We start from the raw sequence: 22,870 nt of genomic DNA, 5'->3' as shown, positions 1-22,870 counted from the left end.
AGCATAATAAATGTTTATAATTGCATCCTTAACGCTGAGACGATGGTTACATGGTCGTTTAGATTTTTAAAACCCTCCAAATCTCATGAACAATATTTTTTATTTTAGTGCAAAATTAATAATAATTATTGTAGAAGTGTGAAAAATGTAATCACTCGTAATGAAAAACGTTACAACTTTCATGAACGGGTAACGAGTCGGGTCATATTACCTGATAATATTAACGGGTTGATTTCGGATCGGGTCATATTACCTGTTTACTTTAACTGGTATTACACGACACGACTTGTTAAGCTATTGGGTATAACACAAACACGAAAAACACGACACGAATGCCAGGTCTAATCATACCCATCACCGCAACCCCATTAATTTGCATGAAAATTATTTTCACATGCATTGTTTATTTTTATTTTTTTTCAGAAAATAAATATCATTATATCAAAATTAATCCACAAAATAAAAATACAAATAATCATTAAAAGTTAAACATTTGTGGATTTTCTTGAACTTTTATTTTTAATTTGGCAGCTGTTTCATCAGCACTGAATCTTTTGAACAAACTAAAACAAACTCATTAAATCACTCAACCGGATATGGGCCGATTCCGGTTCCGGTTCGATTTCACTGGGTTTGGTTATGATTTTCCGGTCCAACTGGTCGACCCATTAACTGCAACTCCTGCTTATCGTAAATTTGTAGAGAAAAATCCCTAAGCATCTGACTCTTGGTCGTCGCGCCGTTTCCGCTGCCGTTACTGTTGTGACTGGAGGAGCTCACGCTCGGCGCCATTGTCGTCGACGACCACATCGCCGCCCTCGGTCCCACCGTGCTCGTATTCGCCGCTGAGTTCGACAGCGCCGGAGATGGAGCCCGAACATCCACTACTCCTGCTCCTCCTCCTCCGCTGTTCGCCACGAAACTCGATATGGGCCGGGATGCTCCTGCCATGTTGAAAACCGGCGTCATCGTCGGAGAGAGGGCCCATATCTGCGGTTGGCCTGAAGGTCCGGCCACCGACCCCACAGGGCCAATCCATAACGCATTTGCCGGAACCATCAACCCGGTGCCGCCCACGGCCCACACCGGAACAAGACCTTGTGGCACGGAGGGACTCACCGGAGCAAGGCCCGACGACTGCGACACGGCGTCGTTTTTCACGTCCACGAACTCGGAATTGGAGGGGCGTTTTCGCTTCTTGGTTGAGGAGGGTGGTGAGGAGTTGTCCTCGACCGACGTGGATGCGGTGGTGGGTATCTTGAGGGTCCCGCCGACGGAGACAGCGATGGCAGGAACGGTCCCTGTGCCGGTGGCCTCGATGATGGCTTGCTCGGCGTGTTCGAGCAGCCACCGGACTGTTTCTCCGTCGGACTTGTGCCCGAGTTCCCGGGTCAGCTGGAAGATCCTGGCAGCGCACGTGGCGGGTATTCTGATCCTCCGCCCGCGGCCCTCGACTTTGGTATGGCGGTCCTTGGTGGAAGATCGTCGGGTCAGGGTGGAGACGGCTGAGGGCACGGACATGGGCATGGGCATAGCCACCGGGACCATTCCGATGGGGTAAGCCTGCGGTGGTTGTGGTGGGTCGGAGTCAATGGGCTCCTCCTTGAGCGAATGGAACTCCGTCGTTTCGTCGTAGTGGAGTTGCGTCGAAACGACACCGTCTCTGTTGGTATGGTCGTTGTCTCCCAGGTCTCCGGTGCTGGTGCTGAGATCAGAAGCGCCTCCGTCGTCGTCCTGATCCTCCAAGTACGACGTCATTTTTGCAAACTGAAACAGAAGAAACCGAACATACGTGTAAATTTACGGTAGAGAAGCTCGTTTACCTAAATGGGTTCTTGGGTTGTGAGAGGGAAAGGAGATTGGAGTGTTTGGTTGCCGAGAAACTGCGGGAAAATGATTAGGGTTTTGATCAGTTTCTTGTCCTCCTGTTCTATATTATCCGGGAAGAAGAAGGAAGCATGGGGTGGAACTGTAAATATAGTAATATAACGGAAAGATAAGAAATTAAAAGAATGGAGGCCCCCCAACACACCACTGCCCCCTATTTTTATATCTTCAAATTTCACACGCAAAAACATCATGGAAAGAGGGTGATGAGATCGTAGGGTGGAGATGGCGCCACGTGTTTTGACCTACTTTGGTGGTGGCCCTGTGCGGACGTTGGGTTGAACACCGAAAAAATAAATATCCCACCACATTTACTATGACATTAAGTGTATTCGCTTGTGTGCCAATATACTAAAAAATCTCTCACCACGATGAGTTATTCTTTGTCCAATAAAGTATTGTTGTGTGTAAATTTTTCTTCATATGACAATGTACAATAGAATCGAGACATTACTGATCTATGTAAATTGTTCTCCTCAATCTAAGGTGATCCAATGAGGGCTCAAAACGAATTGGATCAGCAAAGAGGTGGAGTTGATCGAAAAGGTCTAGAAAAATGCTTTTTCAACATTTGAATGGATTTTTCCGATGGTGAGTGGTTTTATTTTGGGGTAATGCTAGGAAGACTAAATTATACTTGACTACTCAAAGATGAGTCGGAATTCTTACTCAAAACTCTTAGTGTTTTAATCACAAAGTTTTGTATATATGATCAGAACCGTTCATACTATGAATCAAACTGTAAAAATCATCTCTTAAAAAAAATAAATTAAAAATAAGGTTGTTTAGTCAATTTATTGTAACAAATACATGGATGGTTCGTAATGCTTTTATCAATTATGTTCTTTTTTTTTTTAAACAGTTTGATGACTAAACGACCTTAGTTTTAATTGATTTTTTCCAGAGACGATCTTTATATGATGATTTATAATATGAACGGTTTTGATTATAAACATCAAGTTCTACAAATTGAACTAAATTTGTTCGACTAAATTTGCAAACTAAATGATGTGTCACCAATAAAAATAAGCACGTTTATCAACGTTTAAACAATTAACCAATCACCAATTTCTATGTCCTTTAGTTTTCAAAATTTAATTTACAAATTGAGTCTCCCTAACATTACCTTTTATTTTATCAAAGCGATGGTGAATGGTTGGCACTTGGCAATTTGGCATGACCTATCTATTACTACTGTGGTGTGGTCCATCACCCTTGCGAAACCCAAAGGCCATCTTACCTTTCTAAATTTTCCTTTTAAGCCAAACACAGTGTATTAGGGCGACCATTAATGGTAAACTTATTTACCAATGTTGGCAAAACCATGTCTCCTAATTGTGTTAGCAAATCACGCAACGATTAACTAGCTTTTAATTTAATGGTATTTCTATTTTGATGTTTAAAGACGTCCTTGAATCTTCATCGTCATTGACTAAAAAGATAAATATATATATATTAGAGCATCGATGTCAAATTTTAAATATTAAAATAATTTGATAATTTATGTGACAATTTGATATTTTACACAATATTTTGCTTCACCGGATATGTCAAATAATAATAATTTAATTAATTTTTTTTAATCTTTTTGTGGGGTCCAAGGATTGAGGCAACCAATCAAATACTTGAAAAAGCATAACAACATTTATTATTATATTATATTAATTTATGAAAAAATCATTTAATAAATTTGGCCTACAATTGACTCAGTGACACATAAGAAATTGAAGGCTCGGTTGGAGAAAGTTTGCTGCTATTTTTTTACTGTTATATGTCTACGTGTCAGGTTAAACATCTCCTTTGGAGATGCTATTACGTTACAAATGACGCAACTACTCTCTACCAACAAAACATAAGAATTTGAGATAAGAACAACTTTTAACATTAAGAAGAGAAATGTCATTAAATCGAAAATTAATTGGTAAGACTAACATCATTATGATTTGAGTGAATGAGAAGAGCGTGGGGAATTCCGTTCTTATTTGTGTTGTAGAAAAATACATTTGTTAAATGGGGTGAAGCCAAAAGATGGATTTGATTATGTAGTTTATGTTACATCTGTTTTGAGTGACTTTGTTTTAGAACCTAGTTGACATTGTTTTCAGCCATGAAAGGCAAATTTTCCCGCATACCCCTCAGCACCAGCACCAGGAGAAATTTTTAGGAGTGCCGGGTACACCAAAAAATTTTGGTGTACCCTCACTCATTAGAATTTGATTTTATTTATTTATTGAAAAATAAGTGAAGGTAGGGTCCACCATTATGAGTGAGGGTACACCAAAATTTTTTGGTGTACCCGGCACTCCTAAAAATTTCTCCAGCACCAGACACCGGTTGTATATCGCATTCCTCACATTAATTTTCCGCGTACTTTTTTTCAAAAGAGCTTTTACAGTACAATCGTGGACTACTAATTATCATCAACAATTTATTAAACAAAAAATAAAGAAAAAACAATTTTTAACCTGACAATACTTGCTGTAGAACAAACTATTTGCTTTTAACAAACTTTAGGAGGCCAGCATCTTCTGTTTTACGAGTTACACCTGACGTCGAAGAACATAAAATCTCAACTTAACCGCGTGAAAGGCTTAAATTGTGTCCATCAGTGACAGTTGGCAACCACACCATTGTCATCAGGGGTGGCAGCAGCATCCTTCTTGGCATAGAATCTACGATACTTAGAGTCGACTTCAGTAAGATAGTATGTGCCTGGAAGTAGAAGGCTGATATCCTGCTTGGTCGCAAAGTCTTTGCCCCCATACCTGTGCTCCATGATCTTCATCACTTCAACAAACTTCTTGGGAGGGAACTGCATCAAGGACGCACGTTGTTCAACAAACGAATTCCATACTGAGGGTGCTTTTCTAATTTATCAAACATGTGATAATTCGAACGACTTCCCATTGGATAGAATATGGTTCTAATTATTCGATAGCACTCAATTAAATGTGTTGCCAAGGAATTTAACATGGCAATTTCAAAAACAAAGTAATGAGCAGTACGATTTATTGGAATCACATTGTAATCAAGATTATTACGTAAAGATGCAAGCATTACATGAGAAAAATAGAGTTTGTTCGTATCTGAATGGTACGACTATGCCTACAGAAAAAGAAGGAAAAAACTAGTACCTCATGTCTTGCTTTCAACTTCTCTCCAACATTCATAACGGCTGCAATGTTCTCCAAGCTAAAGGGTTGTTGACCAGCATTGAGACGCAATGAGAACATGGTAGCAGCTGAGCCACTTCCATAAGAGAACAGTATCACCCGCTTGCCATCCTGTTATCGAACAAAATTTATTAGACCAAAAGTTTCAGGTGAAGTCGAGCCTTCTGGATAACAAATTTAGGACATTTACCAATGAGCTGTGCTTGTTGTGAAGGAGGGATACAAATGCTGCATAAATAGATGCAGTGTACATGTTGCCAACTTGCTTTGGTACCAAAGTTGTAGGTACCACCTTAGTGTCGTATAGAGGCTTTGCGACTTGCTGGGATGCCTGTAGTTAAATAAATAGTGAACAAAGATCACCAGATATAAGTAAAACTATGCTTGCAATCAAAGGAATCGAGAAAGTTGCGAGTATAATAAGATTTTCAAGGGTGTTAACTGTACCTTTTCAAGATCCCGGCTATTGTAGCTATCATCACCAGGAAGGTCAGCAAATGGAGCCAGCTTTTCTTTCCCGGCCTCATCAATGGAGCTGTGTATGGAAAGAGATCAAATAAATCACCACGTAAACATACATTAAGAATAATGTCCGGAGCATTATGATTCTTAGACAGGATCAAGGAAAGGCCAGTACCTGGCATTCCTTATGGAGTCATTGAACACCAAACGAGCAAAGCTTTTTTGTACGAGCTGTAACAAATCAAAGAGCAAATTATTTTAAAAGGAGAAGGAAAACATTCGAAATCTCAATTGTAAACCAGAAAAAAAAAAAAAAAAAATCAGTTGCATGGTAATTGATAAGTGCTAAGAATACATACCTTGTTATATGGAGAATGAAATACGAAATACTCAGCATCAGCAATAGAAAATTGTTTACCTTCCAATTTCTCATACCTATAGAAAGAAAGAAAGAAAACAATTAGGCATTTATATAGAAACAAATAATAGCAAAAACAATAGCATGACGTAAGTATTTTCGTAGGAACACACTTTTTACATAATTCCTTGTAGCAAGAATCAAGAGCCTTCAGGTAACATGTTTGAGAAAGCTTTCCATCAACAACCTACAAAAATTTCAGATTGATGATTAAATAATGGATAAGGAAACCCAGTAAGGCATCACTCAAGTATAAATCTTAATAGTCCTAAGTCATTTGGAAACAGAGAAAATAAAAACAGAAACAAATGATTCCTACTGTTAAAAAGTAGGAAGAATTACCGGATATTCACTAGCAAGGTCGGGCTTGTAAAAATCATAGACATGAGCCATATGACTTCCCCTAATTTTGCTCTCAAAAGAAATAGGAGCATCAGGTCCAATCAGCATGGCAATAGCAGCTGCTCCACCAGTAGGTCGTGCAGGTCCTTCTGCATAGACCTGATATAGAAAATTCCAATAAGATAAATAGAATAAAAGTACATAAAAGTAATGTCAATGGAAATTTGTGTTAATTATTTATCGATGTTAACCCAAGGTAATGTAAGCAGTCATACCGCACTGTCAGTGCACACGACAAGCCCATAGCGTCCATCCCAAGAGCTACTCTCCACCCAATTGACACAGTTGAATAAAGCTGCAGTTCCCCCATAGCATGCATTAGTTGAGTCAACACCTTCAATGTCAGTATTTCCATGTCTCTGCATATTTGATATATAATATTTGTCGGCATTAGCTTAAGATGGGCATAAAATCGGATACCAAACAAAAACCTTATTAAAAGGAGTAATGACAGAGCATACAGCTTCTAAAAAAACAATACCTCAAAAATTGGCATCAGGAAGGTCTTAATAGATTTGCTTTTGTCAATCACAGTCTCGCTTCCTACTTCGAGGCGACCAATTTGTTTTGGATCAATTCCATATTTCTCAAGAAGGGAGGTCACCACTGTCAAACTGAAAATTCAAGGTCAAAAGTTAACCGTTATATGGTCTCAACAAGATTCTCCTCAAAAAGAATTGATACATGCATGTACATATAGAAACATATACAGATATACATGTAGAACACATAATGTACAAGGTAAAGACAGACAGCGAACGGTGTCCACAGAGAAAAAACAACAGTTTTAAGACTAACATGCACAAGAGTAAAGAAATGTAAAACAAGATAAAACGATATTTACGTGATCTGGCCTTTTCCCCAACAATTATGGTTATTATGTCCAAACTGGATTAGAAGGTTCCTTTTGTCAACTGTATCGTTGACAAAAGATTTCCGCTGTTAAAAGTCAGACAGTTTTCGTATCGTTGTACTCTTAAAACCTTCTACTTAATACTAAACGCAATGGCAATGAGGGGACTAATACAATTCGTTGAGCTACAAAAGCATTGAGGATCAAATGTAAAACTAGTACCTCATTGAGATGACATCTTCCACCTCTGAACAAAACGCCATGCAATCTTGTCCAAGTCCGATAGTGTACTTTCCTTTGCTGGCACCATCATGAGCTTCCAAGGCTTCCTATTTTGTGTAAAGAAGGAAAAGTTCAAATAGTTGACGGAAATCAAACTAGTTTGACCAACAAGACATCATGAAACACATATCGATATATCACTGCAGGGAATTGTAGCTAGGAGAAACATATGCCTCGAACACCCTTCTGCTACACGTCTGTGCGTGTGATTGCATTAAGAAACCAATCGATGTTCAAACTTTTCTGGAAATCCAATCAACAACATCTTTCACTCAATTAGTATAATCAGCTAATCTACGATCCTGTTTCCATTCAGATAAAATTAAAATTTTGAACAAAAAAACAAACCTCAAATTCCATGTCAATCGTCTAATTACAATACTTCACATATTAATGCAATAGAAATATTCAAGAAAAAATCATTTTTGAAAAAGAAAAAAAAAAAAAATCAACTACTCAATTAACTGAGCATTTTTCTGCTCTTTTTTTTTTTTTTTTGTCTGATTTAACAAAATAATCGAACAAAAAGCAAAAAATGATTATTAGTTTCCATTTCCTCACTTCTCAAGCAACGAAAATAAAAATACAAAAATCATGAAATCGGACGCACAACGAGGAATCGATGTGAATGTGAAACGGAAACTAAAATTTGAAAAAAAGCGAAAAGAGTTAGAGAGAGTCAGGGATCGTCACCTGCTGAATACAGGTAGGGGGGAAGTAGATGTCGACGGCGAGAATTCCGACGTTCTTGGCCATTTTCTCCTGCGAGCGTTTAAGTCACTTCGACGAATGAAATCCCTCAGAGAAAGTATCCGAGAGATCGGAAAATGCCTGGCGCTCCTCTCTGCTCGTCGAGCTGAATTTAGAGAGAGAAGGAGAGGAGAGAGAGAGGAATGGGAGTCTCTCGCACAAAATCCAAGAAATTTGCAGGGAGAGAAAGATGCGGAGAGGTTTCGAGGTGCTGTACAATTGGGAGGCTTCGCTGTGTATTTATAGGGAGAGGACTCTCTCTCCTCTCTCTCTCTCTCCTCAGAGTTGCCAAAATGCAGACTTCGTGAGTTTCGTGCAAAAATATGATGCGATGGAGGGCGCCTCCTATCTCTGACCGCCAGTTTGTCAAATTTACGGCCCTTCTGTCAAATTTTAAATATAATGGGTTAAATTATTAAATCATCTTCAAATCAGATGTTAAATTTTAAATATAAAATTTAAATTTGACAGCTTATATAACATTTTAACATCTTGAAACTTTGTTATCCACTTTGTATGTCAAATTTTAAACATAAATTAAAATTCATATTTATTTTCTTTGCATTGGTAATGCAAGAAAATGAATTAAAATGTATAAAATTAAAAATATTTAAACATTGCATTCGTAATAAAAAGAAATTAAAAGGTAAGACTTTAAATCAATTAAAAGCATTTAATAATTAATTAAAAAAATTGAAGCTTATGTCAAATTATGAAAGAAGTGTCATTTCATGTCATGCCACATCATATTTGGTTTTTCAATTAGAAAACTGTGATGCCATCTTTTTTACTATTATTGCTTATTTGAACATTTTGACATTTTCTTTGGAGATGCTCTCAGTTGTTGTAGGGGAAGAATTGGTCTAGATTGAACTGCACCATGAATCACGATGCATGAGCATGATTGCTTTTTGTCACTGCAATAAAGTGTCATATGCACTGAATTTTATCTTTGGGTTTTAATAAGAGTGTTCATGTGCTCAATAGTCAATACTAAGAACATTTGAGCCCTTAAATTTTATTTTCACAATTATTCGATTTTTTATTTTCCATTTAAATTATTCATTTTTATATCAGTCATAGCTTATAAGATAAAGAAACATCTTATTTTAAATATATTTATATGCATCACGGTATTTTCTATTTTTCAAAACTATTTATCGTCACACGATTAGAGTAGAAAATGACAGCAAGATTTTCCTTGGCTAAGATTTTAATTTTCGGGGATATGAAGGCAATTGTAGGCTTCTTAATATATGAAAGTGTATCAATTATGGAAAATTACATGTTGGGGAAGCAAGGGACTGGGAGCATTTTTACTCACCATAATAACTATGGTGTATACTTATCATACACATAAGCAATTGACACGTGTCATTTCACCTAACTCTAGTTAACTTTCACATTAAATGTTAGTTTTTCAATTTTGAAAAAATAAATAAATAACCAAGATTAAGTGAAATGACACGTGTCAATTGATTAGGCGTATGGTGAGCATACACCATAGTTTATGGTGGTGAGCAAAAATGCTCCCCAAGGGATTAGAACCTACTTTTCTTTTTTTTTTTCTTTTTTTTTTTTTTTGTTACAAACGATATTATTTACACTAAGGAGAAGGGAGGTGAGCTTAGCCTCATAATGAGCTAGCAATAATGTGGTTCAAATTCGTCTTTGGCGAGATCGAACTTGAGATCTCTCACTTACAAGTAAAAGGAATATCACTATATCGTAATACTAAGTGGGGATTAGAGACTACTTAAAAAAGCAAATCAAATATCAAAGGCGAATTTGAATCACATTATTACTAGGTTAAGCCTACCATCTCTTCCTTAATGTAGATAATATTATTTCTTAAAAAATAAAAAATAAAACTAATCACAGCCTCTTTTCTCTGAACAAAAACTAATCACAGCCTTGGCTGTGTTAAAAACTTGCAAACTTGCTGATTAGTAATTAGGGTATCTTTATGATCGAGTTTTCAACGTGTCAATTTCCAATACTTCTTTTTTGCCCTTTTGTGGAAGATTGGTTTAAATATGTTTTACCAATGAGGCAGGCAAGATTCGAATATAAAGTGTTTGTTTGGACGTGCGTTTAAAATGACTGAAATCGTTTTTTAAACCAATCATTAGTAAAAACGCAAATAAATTATGAAAATGCACTTAAAGTGCTTCCTGAAAGAAGCACATAACTGGTGCTTCTTGCAGAAAACATTTTAAATGTTTTTGAAACCAAAAAACATTTTCTCTAAAAATGCTTGTAGTCATTTTAAACGCACATCCAAACGAATCCCAATTCTTTTTCAATAGAGAAAACCAAAATATTATCACACTAGGAACTAATTAGTCATTTATCGAGAATTCAAAAAATACGATGCATAGTTAAATATTCTAATAAATAAGATGCTAAATTTTCACCCATGCATGTCGAGTTCACAGTAAGTGATGATATTGATACCAAACTTTGAGGTCTTCAGCTTGTCCCCACTATCTTTCCTTGTCGCCTTGATTTGGTGGTTTAAGGAAAGTTGGTAAGATATTTTGTATTATTAATATAAATCATATACATGTTTAAATTTAATTATTGGCCCCTTCAAAGTTGTAACTAAATCTGAATGGGTCTCATTCTCCAGCTAGTTAGGAGCTAACGTGTTCAAAGCAAGTAGTTTGTAGCTTATCAAAAGTTTTCGTTATTGCATTTGAGGTTTTGTGTTTGACTCTTAATCTCTGTAATTTAGATGAATATATCATAAATTATTATATTGCTTGCTAAAAAAACTGTCCAGGGTTCAAAATAGTCCCTACTTTTAATTTAAGGGATTTTCCACCGTACAATACTCCAAATTTCTAATTGTAAATACAAAAATAAAAATCCAAAGATTAAAGAATTAATGCACCGCCACCGTTTATCTTGTTTATTGTGAGTTGTCGACATATTAATTATTGTGAGTTGTCGACAAAAATAAAAATCCTACTGCACTTCTATGCAATAACAAATTAGAGTTTGGTTGGAGGAGTCATATTCATAGACAACCAAATTTGACTACTTCATAGTTCATAATATGTAGTTTAATCAGTTAATATACATTTCTTAGAGGGCGTTTGCTCTTCTTTTTAGCCAATTATACTTAATAATCATTTGTCTAATCTTCTAAATACTAAACGCATCCTGGCCCTTAATTTCTACACTTACAATCAACGAAATATTTTTTTATACAAAACTTGACATAAGTTCAACTTTGTGAGCAATTATTTGATTAGGTCCGGTAACTTATTGTCCACATCAACTTATTTATATTTTCTTGCCAAATTATCACTCAATAACTAGTAAAACGTTGGAAATAAAGTAATTTTTCACAAAATAAAAAATAAAAAAAGTCGGAAATAAAGTATGGAATAAGGGAGAATATAGAGGCAAGTGGCTCTTTACCACAATGGTGGAAAGATGTTGAGCCATTACATGACGACATGTGTGATAGCCCGTTCCGGATAATCGAACTGTAGGGGTGAAATGACGTTTTTGCCCCTAGCATGGTTGTTCGTTGTGTGGTTGTTTTTTGTTTTTGTTGGCAGGTTTTGGTCCACACACACTCTCCCACACCCCCTCACCCTTTCCCCTGACTGCATCCCTGTCCCAAGCCCTCTCTCTCCCCCTTTCCTATTCTCTTTGTACGGACAGACCCAGAAAACCATCCAAACCTTCACAGATCGAGGAAACAAATTACATATTCGTGCTTGTGAGGTCCGTAGGAGTTCAACCATACCCATTTCAGGTAAGGATACCTTCGTTTTCACGTCGAACTCGGGATACCCCGATTTGGTCATTGTTCATGCACACGTTAATTCTTGTGTTTTTGGGAATTTCAAGCTTGTAGGAAGCTTGGTGAGGTCCTTAGGAGGCTCGGGGTGGTTCGTTTGAAGGTTTTGGACGTCGGGATCGTGAGATACAAGGTTGGCCGGAGTTGGTGGTGTTTTCCCAGCGAGATTCCGTGTGTTTTAGCACTTGAAAGTGGTATAGATTTGTTCCTCTCGTTGTAAGCTTCATTTTGGTACCAATTTTGTGAAATTTGGTTGAAAAACGAAGAAGTTACAAGGTTTTGGAAATTACCCGGTTTTCCGGCGCCAGCGACGGCACCGGAGCTTTGCCGGAGAAGATGACGGAATATTCCGTCAGTTTGGACGGAATATTCCTAACGGCGTTAACGGAATCCATTAAAGTTAACGGAATATTCCTGACGGCGTTAACTGACGCCGTCAGTGTGCCAGGCACGTGCCTGCGTGTGGCCGGCGGGTGGGGGCGCGTGCGGCGGTGGAAATTTTTTCTAAAAATATGGTGATGTTCATGAGGTTGAGTAGATCACGTTGGTGTATTCATACATCCCATTTGAGTATTGTATGAGAAGTTATTTTGTGATGTTGGTTATGTGCTTTAAAAATTAACGTTTTTATAGTTGATTCGCATATAGGTGAGACCTATCCCGAGGACGAGCGCGGTCACTCGAGGTAAGGGGGTTACGACCCTTCTACATACCAGTGAGTGGGCTTTTGGTTTTCCGTATATACCTATATACTTATACTTTTCCCAGAAAGTGAAATGAAACGTTTATTCGTTTATATGCCATGCTTATTGGTTGCCATTTATTTACGCATTATTAGTTGCATATATATATATATATGTGCATTGGTGTTGTGGACGCACAGGTAAGTGACAGGTGAGTATGGTTTATATTTATATTCAGTAGTGGTTTGAGATGCATAGAGAGCTCATAACCTACACCCCCGGTGTTAGTGCTCCCGCCCAGAGTTGGGCACAGTCCTTCACGTGATGTTCACCTCCCGCACCACACGCTCATCTTGGATCCAAGTTAGGTGCACAGTCCTGTCATACATACCACTTTAGGTGGTTCCGACTCGTAGGTGACCCGCGATTATTCGCCCAGCCTTCACGTGATCGTAGCACTTGAGCGTACTTATATTACAACCAGTCTTGTCGTACAGACCACTTTAGGTGGTTCCGACTCGTGTGCAGGTATAGTTAGTGAGATGGAGATTTGAGCTCTAGATTCAGCCGTACATGTCACGTTAGGTGACTCTGGCTGACAGATTACATGGCATTGATTTTGACATTCCTGAGCACTTGCATTTTACTTCAAGGCTTTTGGCATGGCATATTTCTGACATGACTTATATATATGTATATTCTATTTTTCTGGGAAGTATACAGGTTTTACGGCGAGGGGTTAGAAGGTTAGCACTTTTGGTGGCTCCCCAGAGGATTTCCCCAGCATATCTGACAGATTATCACCAGTGTAGGACCACCTTTGGGTGTGTTTTTGTAGTGTCGTTTCTCCCGGACTGCATTAGGTCTTCGAGCTCTGAACTTTGTTTTTCACATTTGCGCTTGCACATGTATGCTCTTACTTTGTGTAAAGCTGGATTTTATTTTATTCGTATTTTTATTTTTATTTTATTAGCTTCCGCACTGTGCACATGGTTACGTCACTTCCACGTGACGGCTAGCATGCCCTGATTTCGGTCGGGGTGTATCAACATGTGTTTGAACCCTGTTGGTGACTAATCTAACATCTAATCTAACAAAATCTACCGTTTCATTAAAAAAAATAAAATAAAGAGAAACAATTGAGAAAATGGAGGAGAAGTCCGTGATTTCCTTCTCACTACAGTGCCTATTTATAGGCATAGGATTTACATAGAAATGTGTACAACTATTGAGATATTATATTGACTCAGAAGTAAACAGCCGCATAATAAATAATAAAGGAAACTTCATTTCAATCCCTAAATAAGATTGCTTTTTCAATAATACTGTATGTAAGATTAAAAACTAAAAATAGTATTCCATGTCACATTTAATCATTGTTTTTTCTAAATTTATTGCATTTTTAGTTTCCCTATTTACCCTTATTACTCTCTTAAAACCAATTAGAAAAACAAATATATAATTAATTTTTCAAGAGTGCTGAATTAACTTGATCCATAATTAACATGTTTGTTATAACAATAACATTACTATAAACCTCCATGTGTTATTCCAATCAAGGAACCCAGAAAAACTCAAAAATCATGATCAAACAAAAAAAGCTAGAAAACTTAGAAACCAAAAATCTCGTTGTATTCGTAAGAAAGAAGAAAATGGGGCTTTTAGATGCCAAATTGACAGTGAATCCAGAGATAAATGAAAAAAAAAATACAAATAGAGAAAATAGAATGTGAAATCACAACCTAATTGACCGTACCAAATTAATCGGACATACACTATATAGTACCTAACCTATCATATCAAAAGGATTGGACCTAATTGACAGTACCTACATGATTTAGGTGCGTTCATATAGGTACTATGATTTAGGTGCATTCATGCAGGTACTATGATTTAGGTGCATTCAAATAGATACTATGATTACATATTTAGGTGCATTTGACTAGATATTATGATTTAGGTGCATTGTGATAGGTACCATGGTTTAGGTGCATTTGACTTGGTACTATGATTCCAGCGGAATTATGTAAAATTGAGGTATTTCTCGGAAAAATTAGACTTGGCCACAGGTATAAAGTTTACTCTACTCATTGAGACCTACAATTCTGTAAATTTTGGTAATTTTTGGAAATAGTGGAATTTTCCGGTGAGTCGTGGTGGCGCGTGCGGCGGCACGTGGTCAGTGGGCCACCAATGCTATTTTTAGGCTATATTAAATGTCTTGAATTCAGTTTTGATATTTGAATGACGTAGGTTGATCATTGGAACCTAAATTCGGTATGATACGTTAATAGGTATTTATATGAATCGATGATCCGACCGTTGGATCATCACCAAAATTTAATATGTTATAGTACGTAATATTTGAGCACCATAGAAACTTACGGATTAGGAATCCGACCTACAGATCTTCCCAAATTGGATTTGTAAGTTTATAAAGTAAATGTTAACCGCCACTTGGTTTTGGGCAATTGGCGAAGATCTGACCGTTGGATTGTAATGAAATTTTAGTATGTTATTCTAGAAGCATAATGTGAATATTTGGAAGTTGCAGATTGGAAATCTGATATGCGGATCTTCCGGATCGAGTTATGTAGGGTTTTAGACCCTACCGTCGGTCTTTGATCGACAGTTAACTTATGGTCAATAGGTCTCAAACTATTTTAAAATGCCCTTGAGGATGTGTTTTATGTGAATTACCTATTCTATTAATAAGAGTTATGAGATATGATTCAATAATTGGTCTAGGCACCAATCATTCGGGACGCCTCGATGCGTGTGCTAGAGAATCATAGCGTTGACTCCAGGTGAGTGGGTATTTTCCTTTTTATCATAGGCATATAATTAATAGTTCCACAAAATTTTTTAAATTGATTTATGCATGTCACCTACAAATAATGGATGTGAACTACGAATGGCTTGATCCCTATTTAGGGTACGTAGGCAGTCTAACGAGACATTAGATGCAGCCATACAATAAGCGAGACTAAATAATTGAGACAATAGCCTTGTTTGAGGAATTGAATAGTGTGAAGGAGATTGGTAGAAAATGCAAGAAATAACCTTAGGTTTTGGTAGTTAAATGTTGGTCATAAATTAAGATGTAAAGAATCAAGAAAGTAAGGAAAGGTAAGTAATGATAGTTAATCTAACTAGTGTCTAATTGGACTTATCATCGATGATTACTCTCGAAAGTAAATAGTTCGGGAGTGAGGTGTTACAGTTTATGCATTTCATGCCATTTGTATATATGTTTATATATCTGGAAGTATTATGATATAGTTGAATTTCATATTTACATCATGGCATATTCATGTGTATATTACCTAAACCTAACTATTGTGAATGCTTTGAAGTGCTAAATGATGTCGCGGACACCCAGGTAAGCTTCAGGTGAGTACATGTTGATGATAGTGATGGTAGTGAGTATGATTGTGTTGAGATATATTATATCTCATAAACCTGCACCCCGGTGTTAGTGCTCCCCCGCGTGGCCAGGGCACAGTCTTTCACGTGATGTTCACCTCCCGCACCTTACGCTCACCTTGGATCCAAGGTAGGTGCACAGTCTTGTCATACAGACCACTTTAGGTGGTTTCGACTCGTAGGTGACCCGCAATTATTCGCACAGTCTTCACGTGATCGTAGCACTTAAGCGTATTTATTTACACCCAGTCTTGTCGTACATACCACTTTAGGTGGTTCCAACTCGTGTGCATGTATACTTATTGAGCTATTAGCTAGCATGTTATTGAGTTATTGGCTAGCATGATTGATGAGATATGTGATGAGATATGGATAAGTCGTACATGTCACTAGAGGTGACTTCGACTTATATGCTAGCTATAAATGATGAGATATGGATAAGTCGTACAGGTCACTATAGGTGACTAGGACTTATATGCTAGCCATGATTGATAAGATATGGATAAGTCGTACAGGTCACTATAGGTGACTCCGACTTATATGCTAGCTATAAATGATGAGATATGTGATGAGATACAGATAAGTCGTATAGGTCACTATAGGTAACTCCGACTTATGTGCTAGCATTGATTGATGTGATATATGTGTACAGTTGTACAGGTCACCATAGGTGATTCTGACTTGCTTGCTAATATTGTTTATTAAGCACGTGATTATTTATATTGTTAATGAGATGCTGGATAGTGGTATACTTCCGGGTTTACTTTTAGTATACTTTTGATTTCATACTTTTACGTCGTATGATTTGTTGGAAACTATACATGTTTTATGGCAAGGGATTACTACCTTTGATAATAGAAATGATTTTGAAAATCTTTGTTTCGACCACTCACGTTTTCTATTTTTGCACCTTTCCAGGTTTTAATAGCAATGTTCCGTATCGACGAGGACTTGTGGCACTCCCAGTTCAGGTGGCTCCTTATGATAGTATAATCATTATCTTACCTTATTGTGCTTACTTATGCACTGTATCACGCGTGAAATGGGTCCATACCCATTCATCGCGTATTTGTGTATATAGACACTTTTAAGTTTAAATTTATTCACATTTTACACATTATCACCTTCTATGGCTTTGTCACCTTCCAGGTGTCGGCCAGCACGGCTTGATTCGAAATCCTAATGGACTTTCCGAGTTGGGGTGTGTCATCGTTACTTTTTACTATAACAAGTTTGAACCGAAAAATATTAAATTTCTGGTGCCCGATTATTTGTTTCTCTCATTACACCAATCTATGCGCTGAAGGGTGTTATCTATGGGCTAGTATACCAATTTGGTTGCTTGGAAATAGTATACCAATGGGCTAGTAGTCATTCTATGGTAGATGAAACCGCGACCCGATGTCTGTCTTGGCTGTCTTCAGACATCAGTGTTTATGATCAGATAGGCCAACCCAAGTCTCGCCGAATCCTGATCGACAATCTCGATGCCTACCTCGATTGCTTTTTGTACCAAAATTCGAGTCGGCCGTCCTTCCTTGTTCAAACCTTGTAGGGTAATATAGTCGACGTGATCATTGTAATACCATGCTTGAATCATATTGGCTTCACAACTGATTGTCAGCCGGATGAACCACAACTGATTTGCCGTCCTAAAAGATGAGAACCTGATATAATGAGGAAGGAATGCAATTTGTTTGATGGATCCAATCTCAACCGAGCAATGCATTATACTCGGTCTTGGAGTTGACGATAAAGAATGCGATCATGTGATTACGACCTGCAACGCTTATATCTAAAGGAAGCACTCATTTGGTCTGGGACTTGTCATCGATGAAGCTGCTCATGGTTATTCTTGATGGAATGAGTTCATCATTAGATTGTCATAGTACCTTCATGACGGATACATGCATCATATTGACCGTAGCCCCACAATCGACGAAGATTTTGGAGATTGGATAACTTTCACTGTGAGCTGTGACATACAACCGCTTTAAATGTTGAAGATTAATCGAAGAAGAGTGGGGAAACAGTACGGCCAGAGCTGCTTTAAGTTTGTCATCTTTACTGGCTTGCCCATCTTCCTCAGTGGCGATGAAATTGAATTGTGTTGCTTCATTGGCAACCACATCCTCATCCAAGAAATTTGGTTGGTTGAAATTCAGCAGGTCAGACATGGACCATGCTGATTTCCATATTTTTGAGGACTGAAGGGCCTATCGGGTCTTGGTTGTCGTCCTCTGGGTTATCGAGTGCGGTATCATACTTTAAAGTATCCTCGACCTGATCATCTTTTCACCTCATCGGGTACCTGTTCTTGTGGTATGTTGACTGAATCTGTTTCATTCTGGCTGTCGTCCTCAAGCTTATTCGTTGTTGAGGTTTGATTTTGTCCCTACAGTACTTTACGGGCTCGTTCTTCATAGGCAATTCAGGCGTCCCTTGTGTCTAAGTATGCATCCAAACGCACCACACGATCCTTTTCATCGGTCGTAAGGCCGAAGAGAGATACAGTTGAAAAAACTTCGAAATGATGTCGTAAATACTGAAGGTATTCAAGAGAAAAAGGGAGCTCGGCGGTGTCTATGTCTGTGTACGGGTTGATCTCGAAGTCGAGGACCCGAGCTTTATGTATGTGGTAGAACCTGGCCTTCATTGCTGGATCAGTGGTTTTCTCGATAATCTGTTCAGCGTCGGGGCAAGTTAGGGCCAGGTCGAGGGCTTCTTGATATGCTTTAGGTAGGCCGTACATGTCATTGGCAGAATGTTTCTTGTGAAATTCTCGCATGTACTCCAAGGATTCTTCGAGAAAGAGAGGGTGCAGATTCTGTCAGACTCTTATTAACGGCTATTGTAGGGGTAGTGAGGGAAGCTTGCTTTAGGCTTCTTTTTTGAAATGCTTGAAACATGCTTTCATTTCCTCGGGCTGAAGAAGGAGTTTGATGCGCTTCTCAGACTCTTCAATGGTGGTTTCAAAGTCATGATCAATTACCTTTTTCCCTTAAAGTAATTCGGCCATGATTGCCGGAGGTTGTTTGTCGTCTCTACTTCCTGCGGCTTCTTTCGGCTGCCATTTGGTAGTCGAAGTAACTTAGGTTGCCTGTCGTTGAGCCATGCAGTCTATCCACTGGTGTCAATGTTTCTGAGCTTTGGATAATGCAGTATACATGCTAGTAGGAGAATTATAACTATACCAACGTTGGTCAAGTGGCTTGAAGGCTTTTTGATTTGTCGATGAACTTGAGCTGCTAGAGTTATGCGAGTAATAATCCTTATTATAAAATGGCGCGTCGAAATCAAGATGTCGTCTGGATGAAGTTGGGTCGTCCGTTTGTATTTGAGGCTATCAAACACTTTATGGCGTTGGCATGCACAGAGTACCTTTGGAGGTGTTGCCGCGACCGTGGATGGTTGCCATGGTGTTGGAACCCAAGGTGGTTTCTCCTTTGGTTTGGTTAGGATGACGCGTGCTTTATAATGGCTACATAAAACTATCGGTCCATCAATTTCTTCTGTACTGGAGTCTGACATAGATTCGACTATGGCTGGTCTTGAGAACTCTGTAGGTGGTTCGTTTAAAAATAGATCAAGCTTGAGTCGCGGCTGAGAATTCTGCTTTGGGACATGTTGTATTGGAATGAACTCGGCCTTCCCCTTCCCTTTGTTCTTGGGCAAATAAGCATCTACAAAGCCAACTGTCGCTGAAGGGAAGCGATTAACGTCAAGAGTCATCTGTTTTTCAGGAAATTTTAGCTTGCCTTTATCAATCCAGCTTTGAATAGCATCACGGAACACGACACAGTTGTTTGTGGTACGCTTATTTGAGTTGTGGTACTTACAATACATTTTGCCCTTTAGCTCTTCAGCCTTTGGAATGTTAGGTCTTGGCTGAAGTTTGATGATCTTCGCCAGTAACAACTGGTCGAAAATTGCATCGGCCTTGGTGATATCAAAGGTGTAAACTTTTGATGTTTTCATTGTCTCTTCAAAGGCCAAGCGGGTTTTGGACTTCTTAGAATTAATTTGAGCCAAAGCCTTGCATACGTACGGTTTATCTATCACTATCTCGACTGCGTCCACGCTGGTGTATTGGGAATCCTCGCATTTGGCGGATGCGTAGCTGACCGTGGGACTCTTGTAAATTGTTCCCCAAGATAGGGATTTTGAGATATTTTCTTCTCAGAGCAAATAATCATATTGCTCGACGTGTTGGGCCAGTTCGTACATATCTCGGAAGTTTGCCCCCAAGAATTTCTTTTTATATTCCACATCCAGGCCGTTCAAAGCGATTCTGACAAATTTAACTTCAGGGAAAGGTGATAGGAGCATATTTATGCGACTTAATTGGCTTGTTCTCATGCATTTACGTTGTGTTTCTTTAGTTATTTTAGTCCTTTATGCCATTTTCGTGTGTTTCTAGGTTCATATGGCTAAGGAAGCAAAAAGGTGCATTTTGGAGCAAAATTGGGCTTGGAATGGATAGCATATGCTTGGAGCAAAAGGAATGGACGAAATTGAAGACTTAAAGACTCCAAGTTTCAGCAATATCAAGGGCTCCTACCTATTCTAGGTCACAAAACTTGCAACCTTAAGCAATGCCGTGTGTTTCCTTGTGTCTCCATTCCTTGTCGTGCAAGGAAGGGCTTTGTTCCCTATTTTAACCATTTAAACACATTCATTCATCAAACCATCTCAGCCATTCACTCAAACACCCTAAACTACAACTTAGCCGCACCCTACATGCATTATTTAGTCATTCTTTTCATCATTGCAGCTGCACACTTCCATATTCCCTAGCTGTCACATTCATTAACTCCCATTATTTCAGCCACCATGACATTATTCATTCATTAGCCACATGCACATTCATCATCCCTTTTTCCCATTCTTTGTCGTGCACATTCACTACCAATTCAGCCACATGCACTTATTCCTCCATCATTGCACCACATTTCAGCCCACATGCACTTATTCCTCCATCATTGCACCACAATCCCAACCATGCCGTGCATAACCCATCACACTTCCCTTTTCCGTGCACTCCCATTCAACATTTCCAGCTTTTCTCCTTCATTGCAGCCACACTTCCACATGCATTCATCATTTAGCAACTTTTCCTAGCTGTTTTTCACATGCATTCACTCCATTATTTCAGCCACATATTCTCCCATTCTCCCTATAAAACCATGCATTCCCATTCACCACAAAAATCACACAACACACCATCACAAACACAACCTTTGTGCCGTGCATCCCCTTCCATTTTCTGCAGTTTTTCTCCTCCATTGCAGCCACTCCAACCACTCCCCATCCCTCCAAAACACTTCACACCACCCCAAAACCTATCCTTAGACCTTGTGCCGCAACAAAGAGGAAGAGAAGAGGGCCTAAACGTTCATACAATTCAAGTTTGAGTTGTTGAAATGTTTAGGTGTTTCTTTGATTTCAATGTTTAATTTCAATTCTCTTTGTCTTGTACGTATGAGGAACTAAACCCCCTTTAGCTAGGGGGTGATTTGAAACCATGTTTATGCTTGCAATATGAATTGATTACCTTTGGTTGGAATTTCATAAGTTGTGGATTCAATTTGTTTAACCGTTTGATTGATAACTTATTTATGTATGTTTATTGAGAGTGCACGCTTAATTTTCATGCATGAATATGACGCTAGAATATAAGTGAGTTTCACCTAATAGTTATGAACTTATATTCACAAGTAGTGGAGGTTGCTTATAAACAATCGCGTTAAATGAATTCTTGGCAAGAGTATCATGCTTTTCATAGTTACAAATGCCTTGTCGATGCTTATGATTTCCAAAGAACGTAATGATTCTAACTTGTATCTTTATCATGCTGTTCATATAGAGAACTTGTTAGGAATAATTTGATTGCGATGCATATTCATCCAATTCAATGATTCTAGGGAAATCTGAAGGTTAATTTAAGCGGACCTAATTAACTTGGAGCGTCGAGTTTCATAATTTATCGAAAGACCAACTGAAAATCAATCTTGTATGCAAGTGTAACATGTGCGGAGAAGAACCTTCTAGCTAGCATTCCATCCATATTTTCATCACATTCATATTTACATTTTGCCCTTAATTATAATCTGTCCATTTAATTTAATCTCGTCCAAACACAATCCCCCCATATTTTGTTGAGTGTTAGTCATTCAAATCTGTTTATTTTGTGTCTTTAAGCATTTGGAGTCATAAACACTTTCATATTCGTCCAAATCAAGTTCTAGTTTCTGTTTGAGTCAATTTGATTGTTTTAGGCAGTTTGAGTGTTTCAAAGCTATTCTGAGTCATAGTAGTCTTGTTAAGAGTCTATAAGTTTAGTTTTTGTGTTTTTGAGTCAATTCAAAGTAGATTAGCACCCCTAGTTAATCCCCGGTTAGAACGATCCCTACTTACATCATTACTACAATTGTCACAAATAGGGTTTAATTTGTGTGTCACATAAGTTTCGCATCAAAAGGTACTCGGCACCAATTTCTGGCCGACTTGAACCTCGTTATGTATTCCATTGGCGACTCGTCAGATGTTTGAGCCATCCTAGCCAGTGATGAAACTAACATTTCCATCCCCGTCCGGTATAATTGTTCGTGGAATTTTTCAACTAGTTCTTCCCAACTTTGGATGGAATTGGGTAGGAGGTTGATGTACCAAGAAAATGTCGATCTTGTTAGCGAGAAGTTGAATAGTCGTAGTTTA

At 38.2% G+C, this 22,870-nt stretch overlaps 2 protein-coding genes across 2 annotated transcripts; both read right to left on the bottom strand.

The window, feature by feature from the left end:
* Window positions 1–478: 478 nt before the first annotated feature.
* LOC137711554 (transcription factor TCP9) lies at window positions 479–2,024 on the bottom strand. The gene has a single exon (XM_068450803.2). The coding sequence runs from the start codon at window positions 1,756–1,758 to the stop codon at window positions 625–627; it is 1,134 nt and encodes a 377-aa protein (XP_068306904.2). The 5' UTR covers window positions 1,759–2,024; the 3' UTR covers window positions 479–624.
* A 2,202-nt stretch (window positions 2,025–4,226) lies between these two features.
* Window positions 4,227–8,611, bottom strand: LOC137710426 (hydroxymethylglutaryl-CoA synthase). The gene is made up of 12 exons (XM_068449442.2): window positions 8,171–8,611; window positions 7,418–7,524; window positions 6,824–6,956; window positions 6,558–6,701; window positions 6,283–6,441; window positions 6,054–6,127; window positions 5,882–5,957; window positions 5,698–5,753; window positions 5,508–5,595; window positions 5,251–5,391; window positions 5,022–5,171; window positions 4,227–4,699 (listed from the first exon to the last, which is right to left on the bottom strand). The coding sequence occupies exons 1-12, from the start codon at window positions 8,231–8,233 to the stop codon at window positions 4,493–4,495; spliced, it is 1,398 nt and encodes a 465-aa protein (XP_068305543.2). The 5' UTR covers window positions 8,234–8,611; the 3' UTR covers window positions 4,227–4,492.
* Between the last annotated feature and the right edge of the window lie 14,259 nt (window positions 8,612–22,870).

This window comes from Pyrus communis, chromosome 6 (assembly GCF_041283825.1).
Source record: "Pyrus communis isolate YQ-2024b chromosome 6, ASM4128382v1, whole genome shotgun sequence".
NCBI classification, from domain to species: domain Eukaryota; kingdom Viridiplantae; phylum Streptophyta; class Magnoliopsida; order Rosales; family Rosaceae; genus Pyrus; species Pyrus communis.
This window is presented reverse-complemented; position numbering and strand designations above follow the sequence as displayed.

Excerpts from the sequence above, each read along its gene's own strand:
- LOC137711554 (XM_068450803.2), bottom strand. The coding sequence starts at position 1,758 with ATGACGTCGTACTTGGAGGATCAGGACGACGACGGAGGCGCTTCTGAT.
- LOC137710426 (XM_068449442.2), bottom strand. The coding sequence starts at position 8,233 with ATGGCCAAGAACGTCGGAATTCTCGCCGTCGACATCTACTTCCCCCCT. Across the intron at positions 6,442-6,557 it reads TCGTGTGCACTGACAGTGCG|GTCTATGCAGAAGGACCTGC; the intron begins GTATGACTGCTT and ends TTTCTATATCAG. Across the intron at positions 5,596-5,697 it reads GACTCCATAAGGAATGCCAG|CTCCATTGATGAGGCCGGGA; the intron begins GTACTGGCCTTT and ends TTCCATACACAG.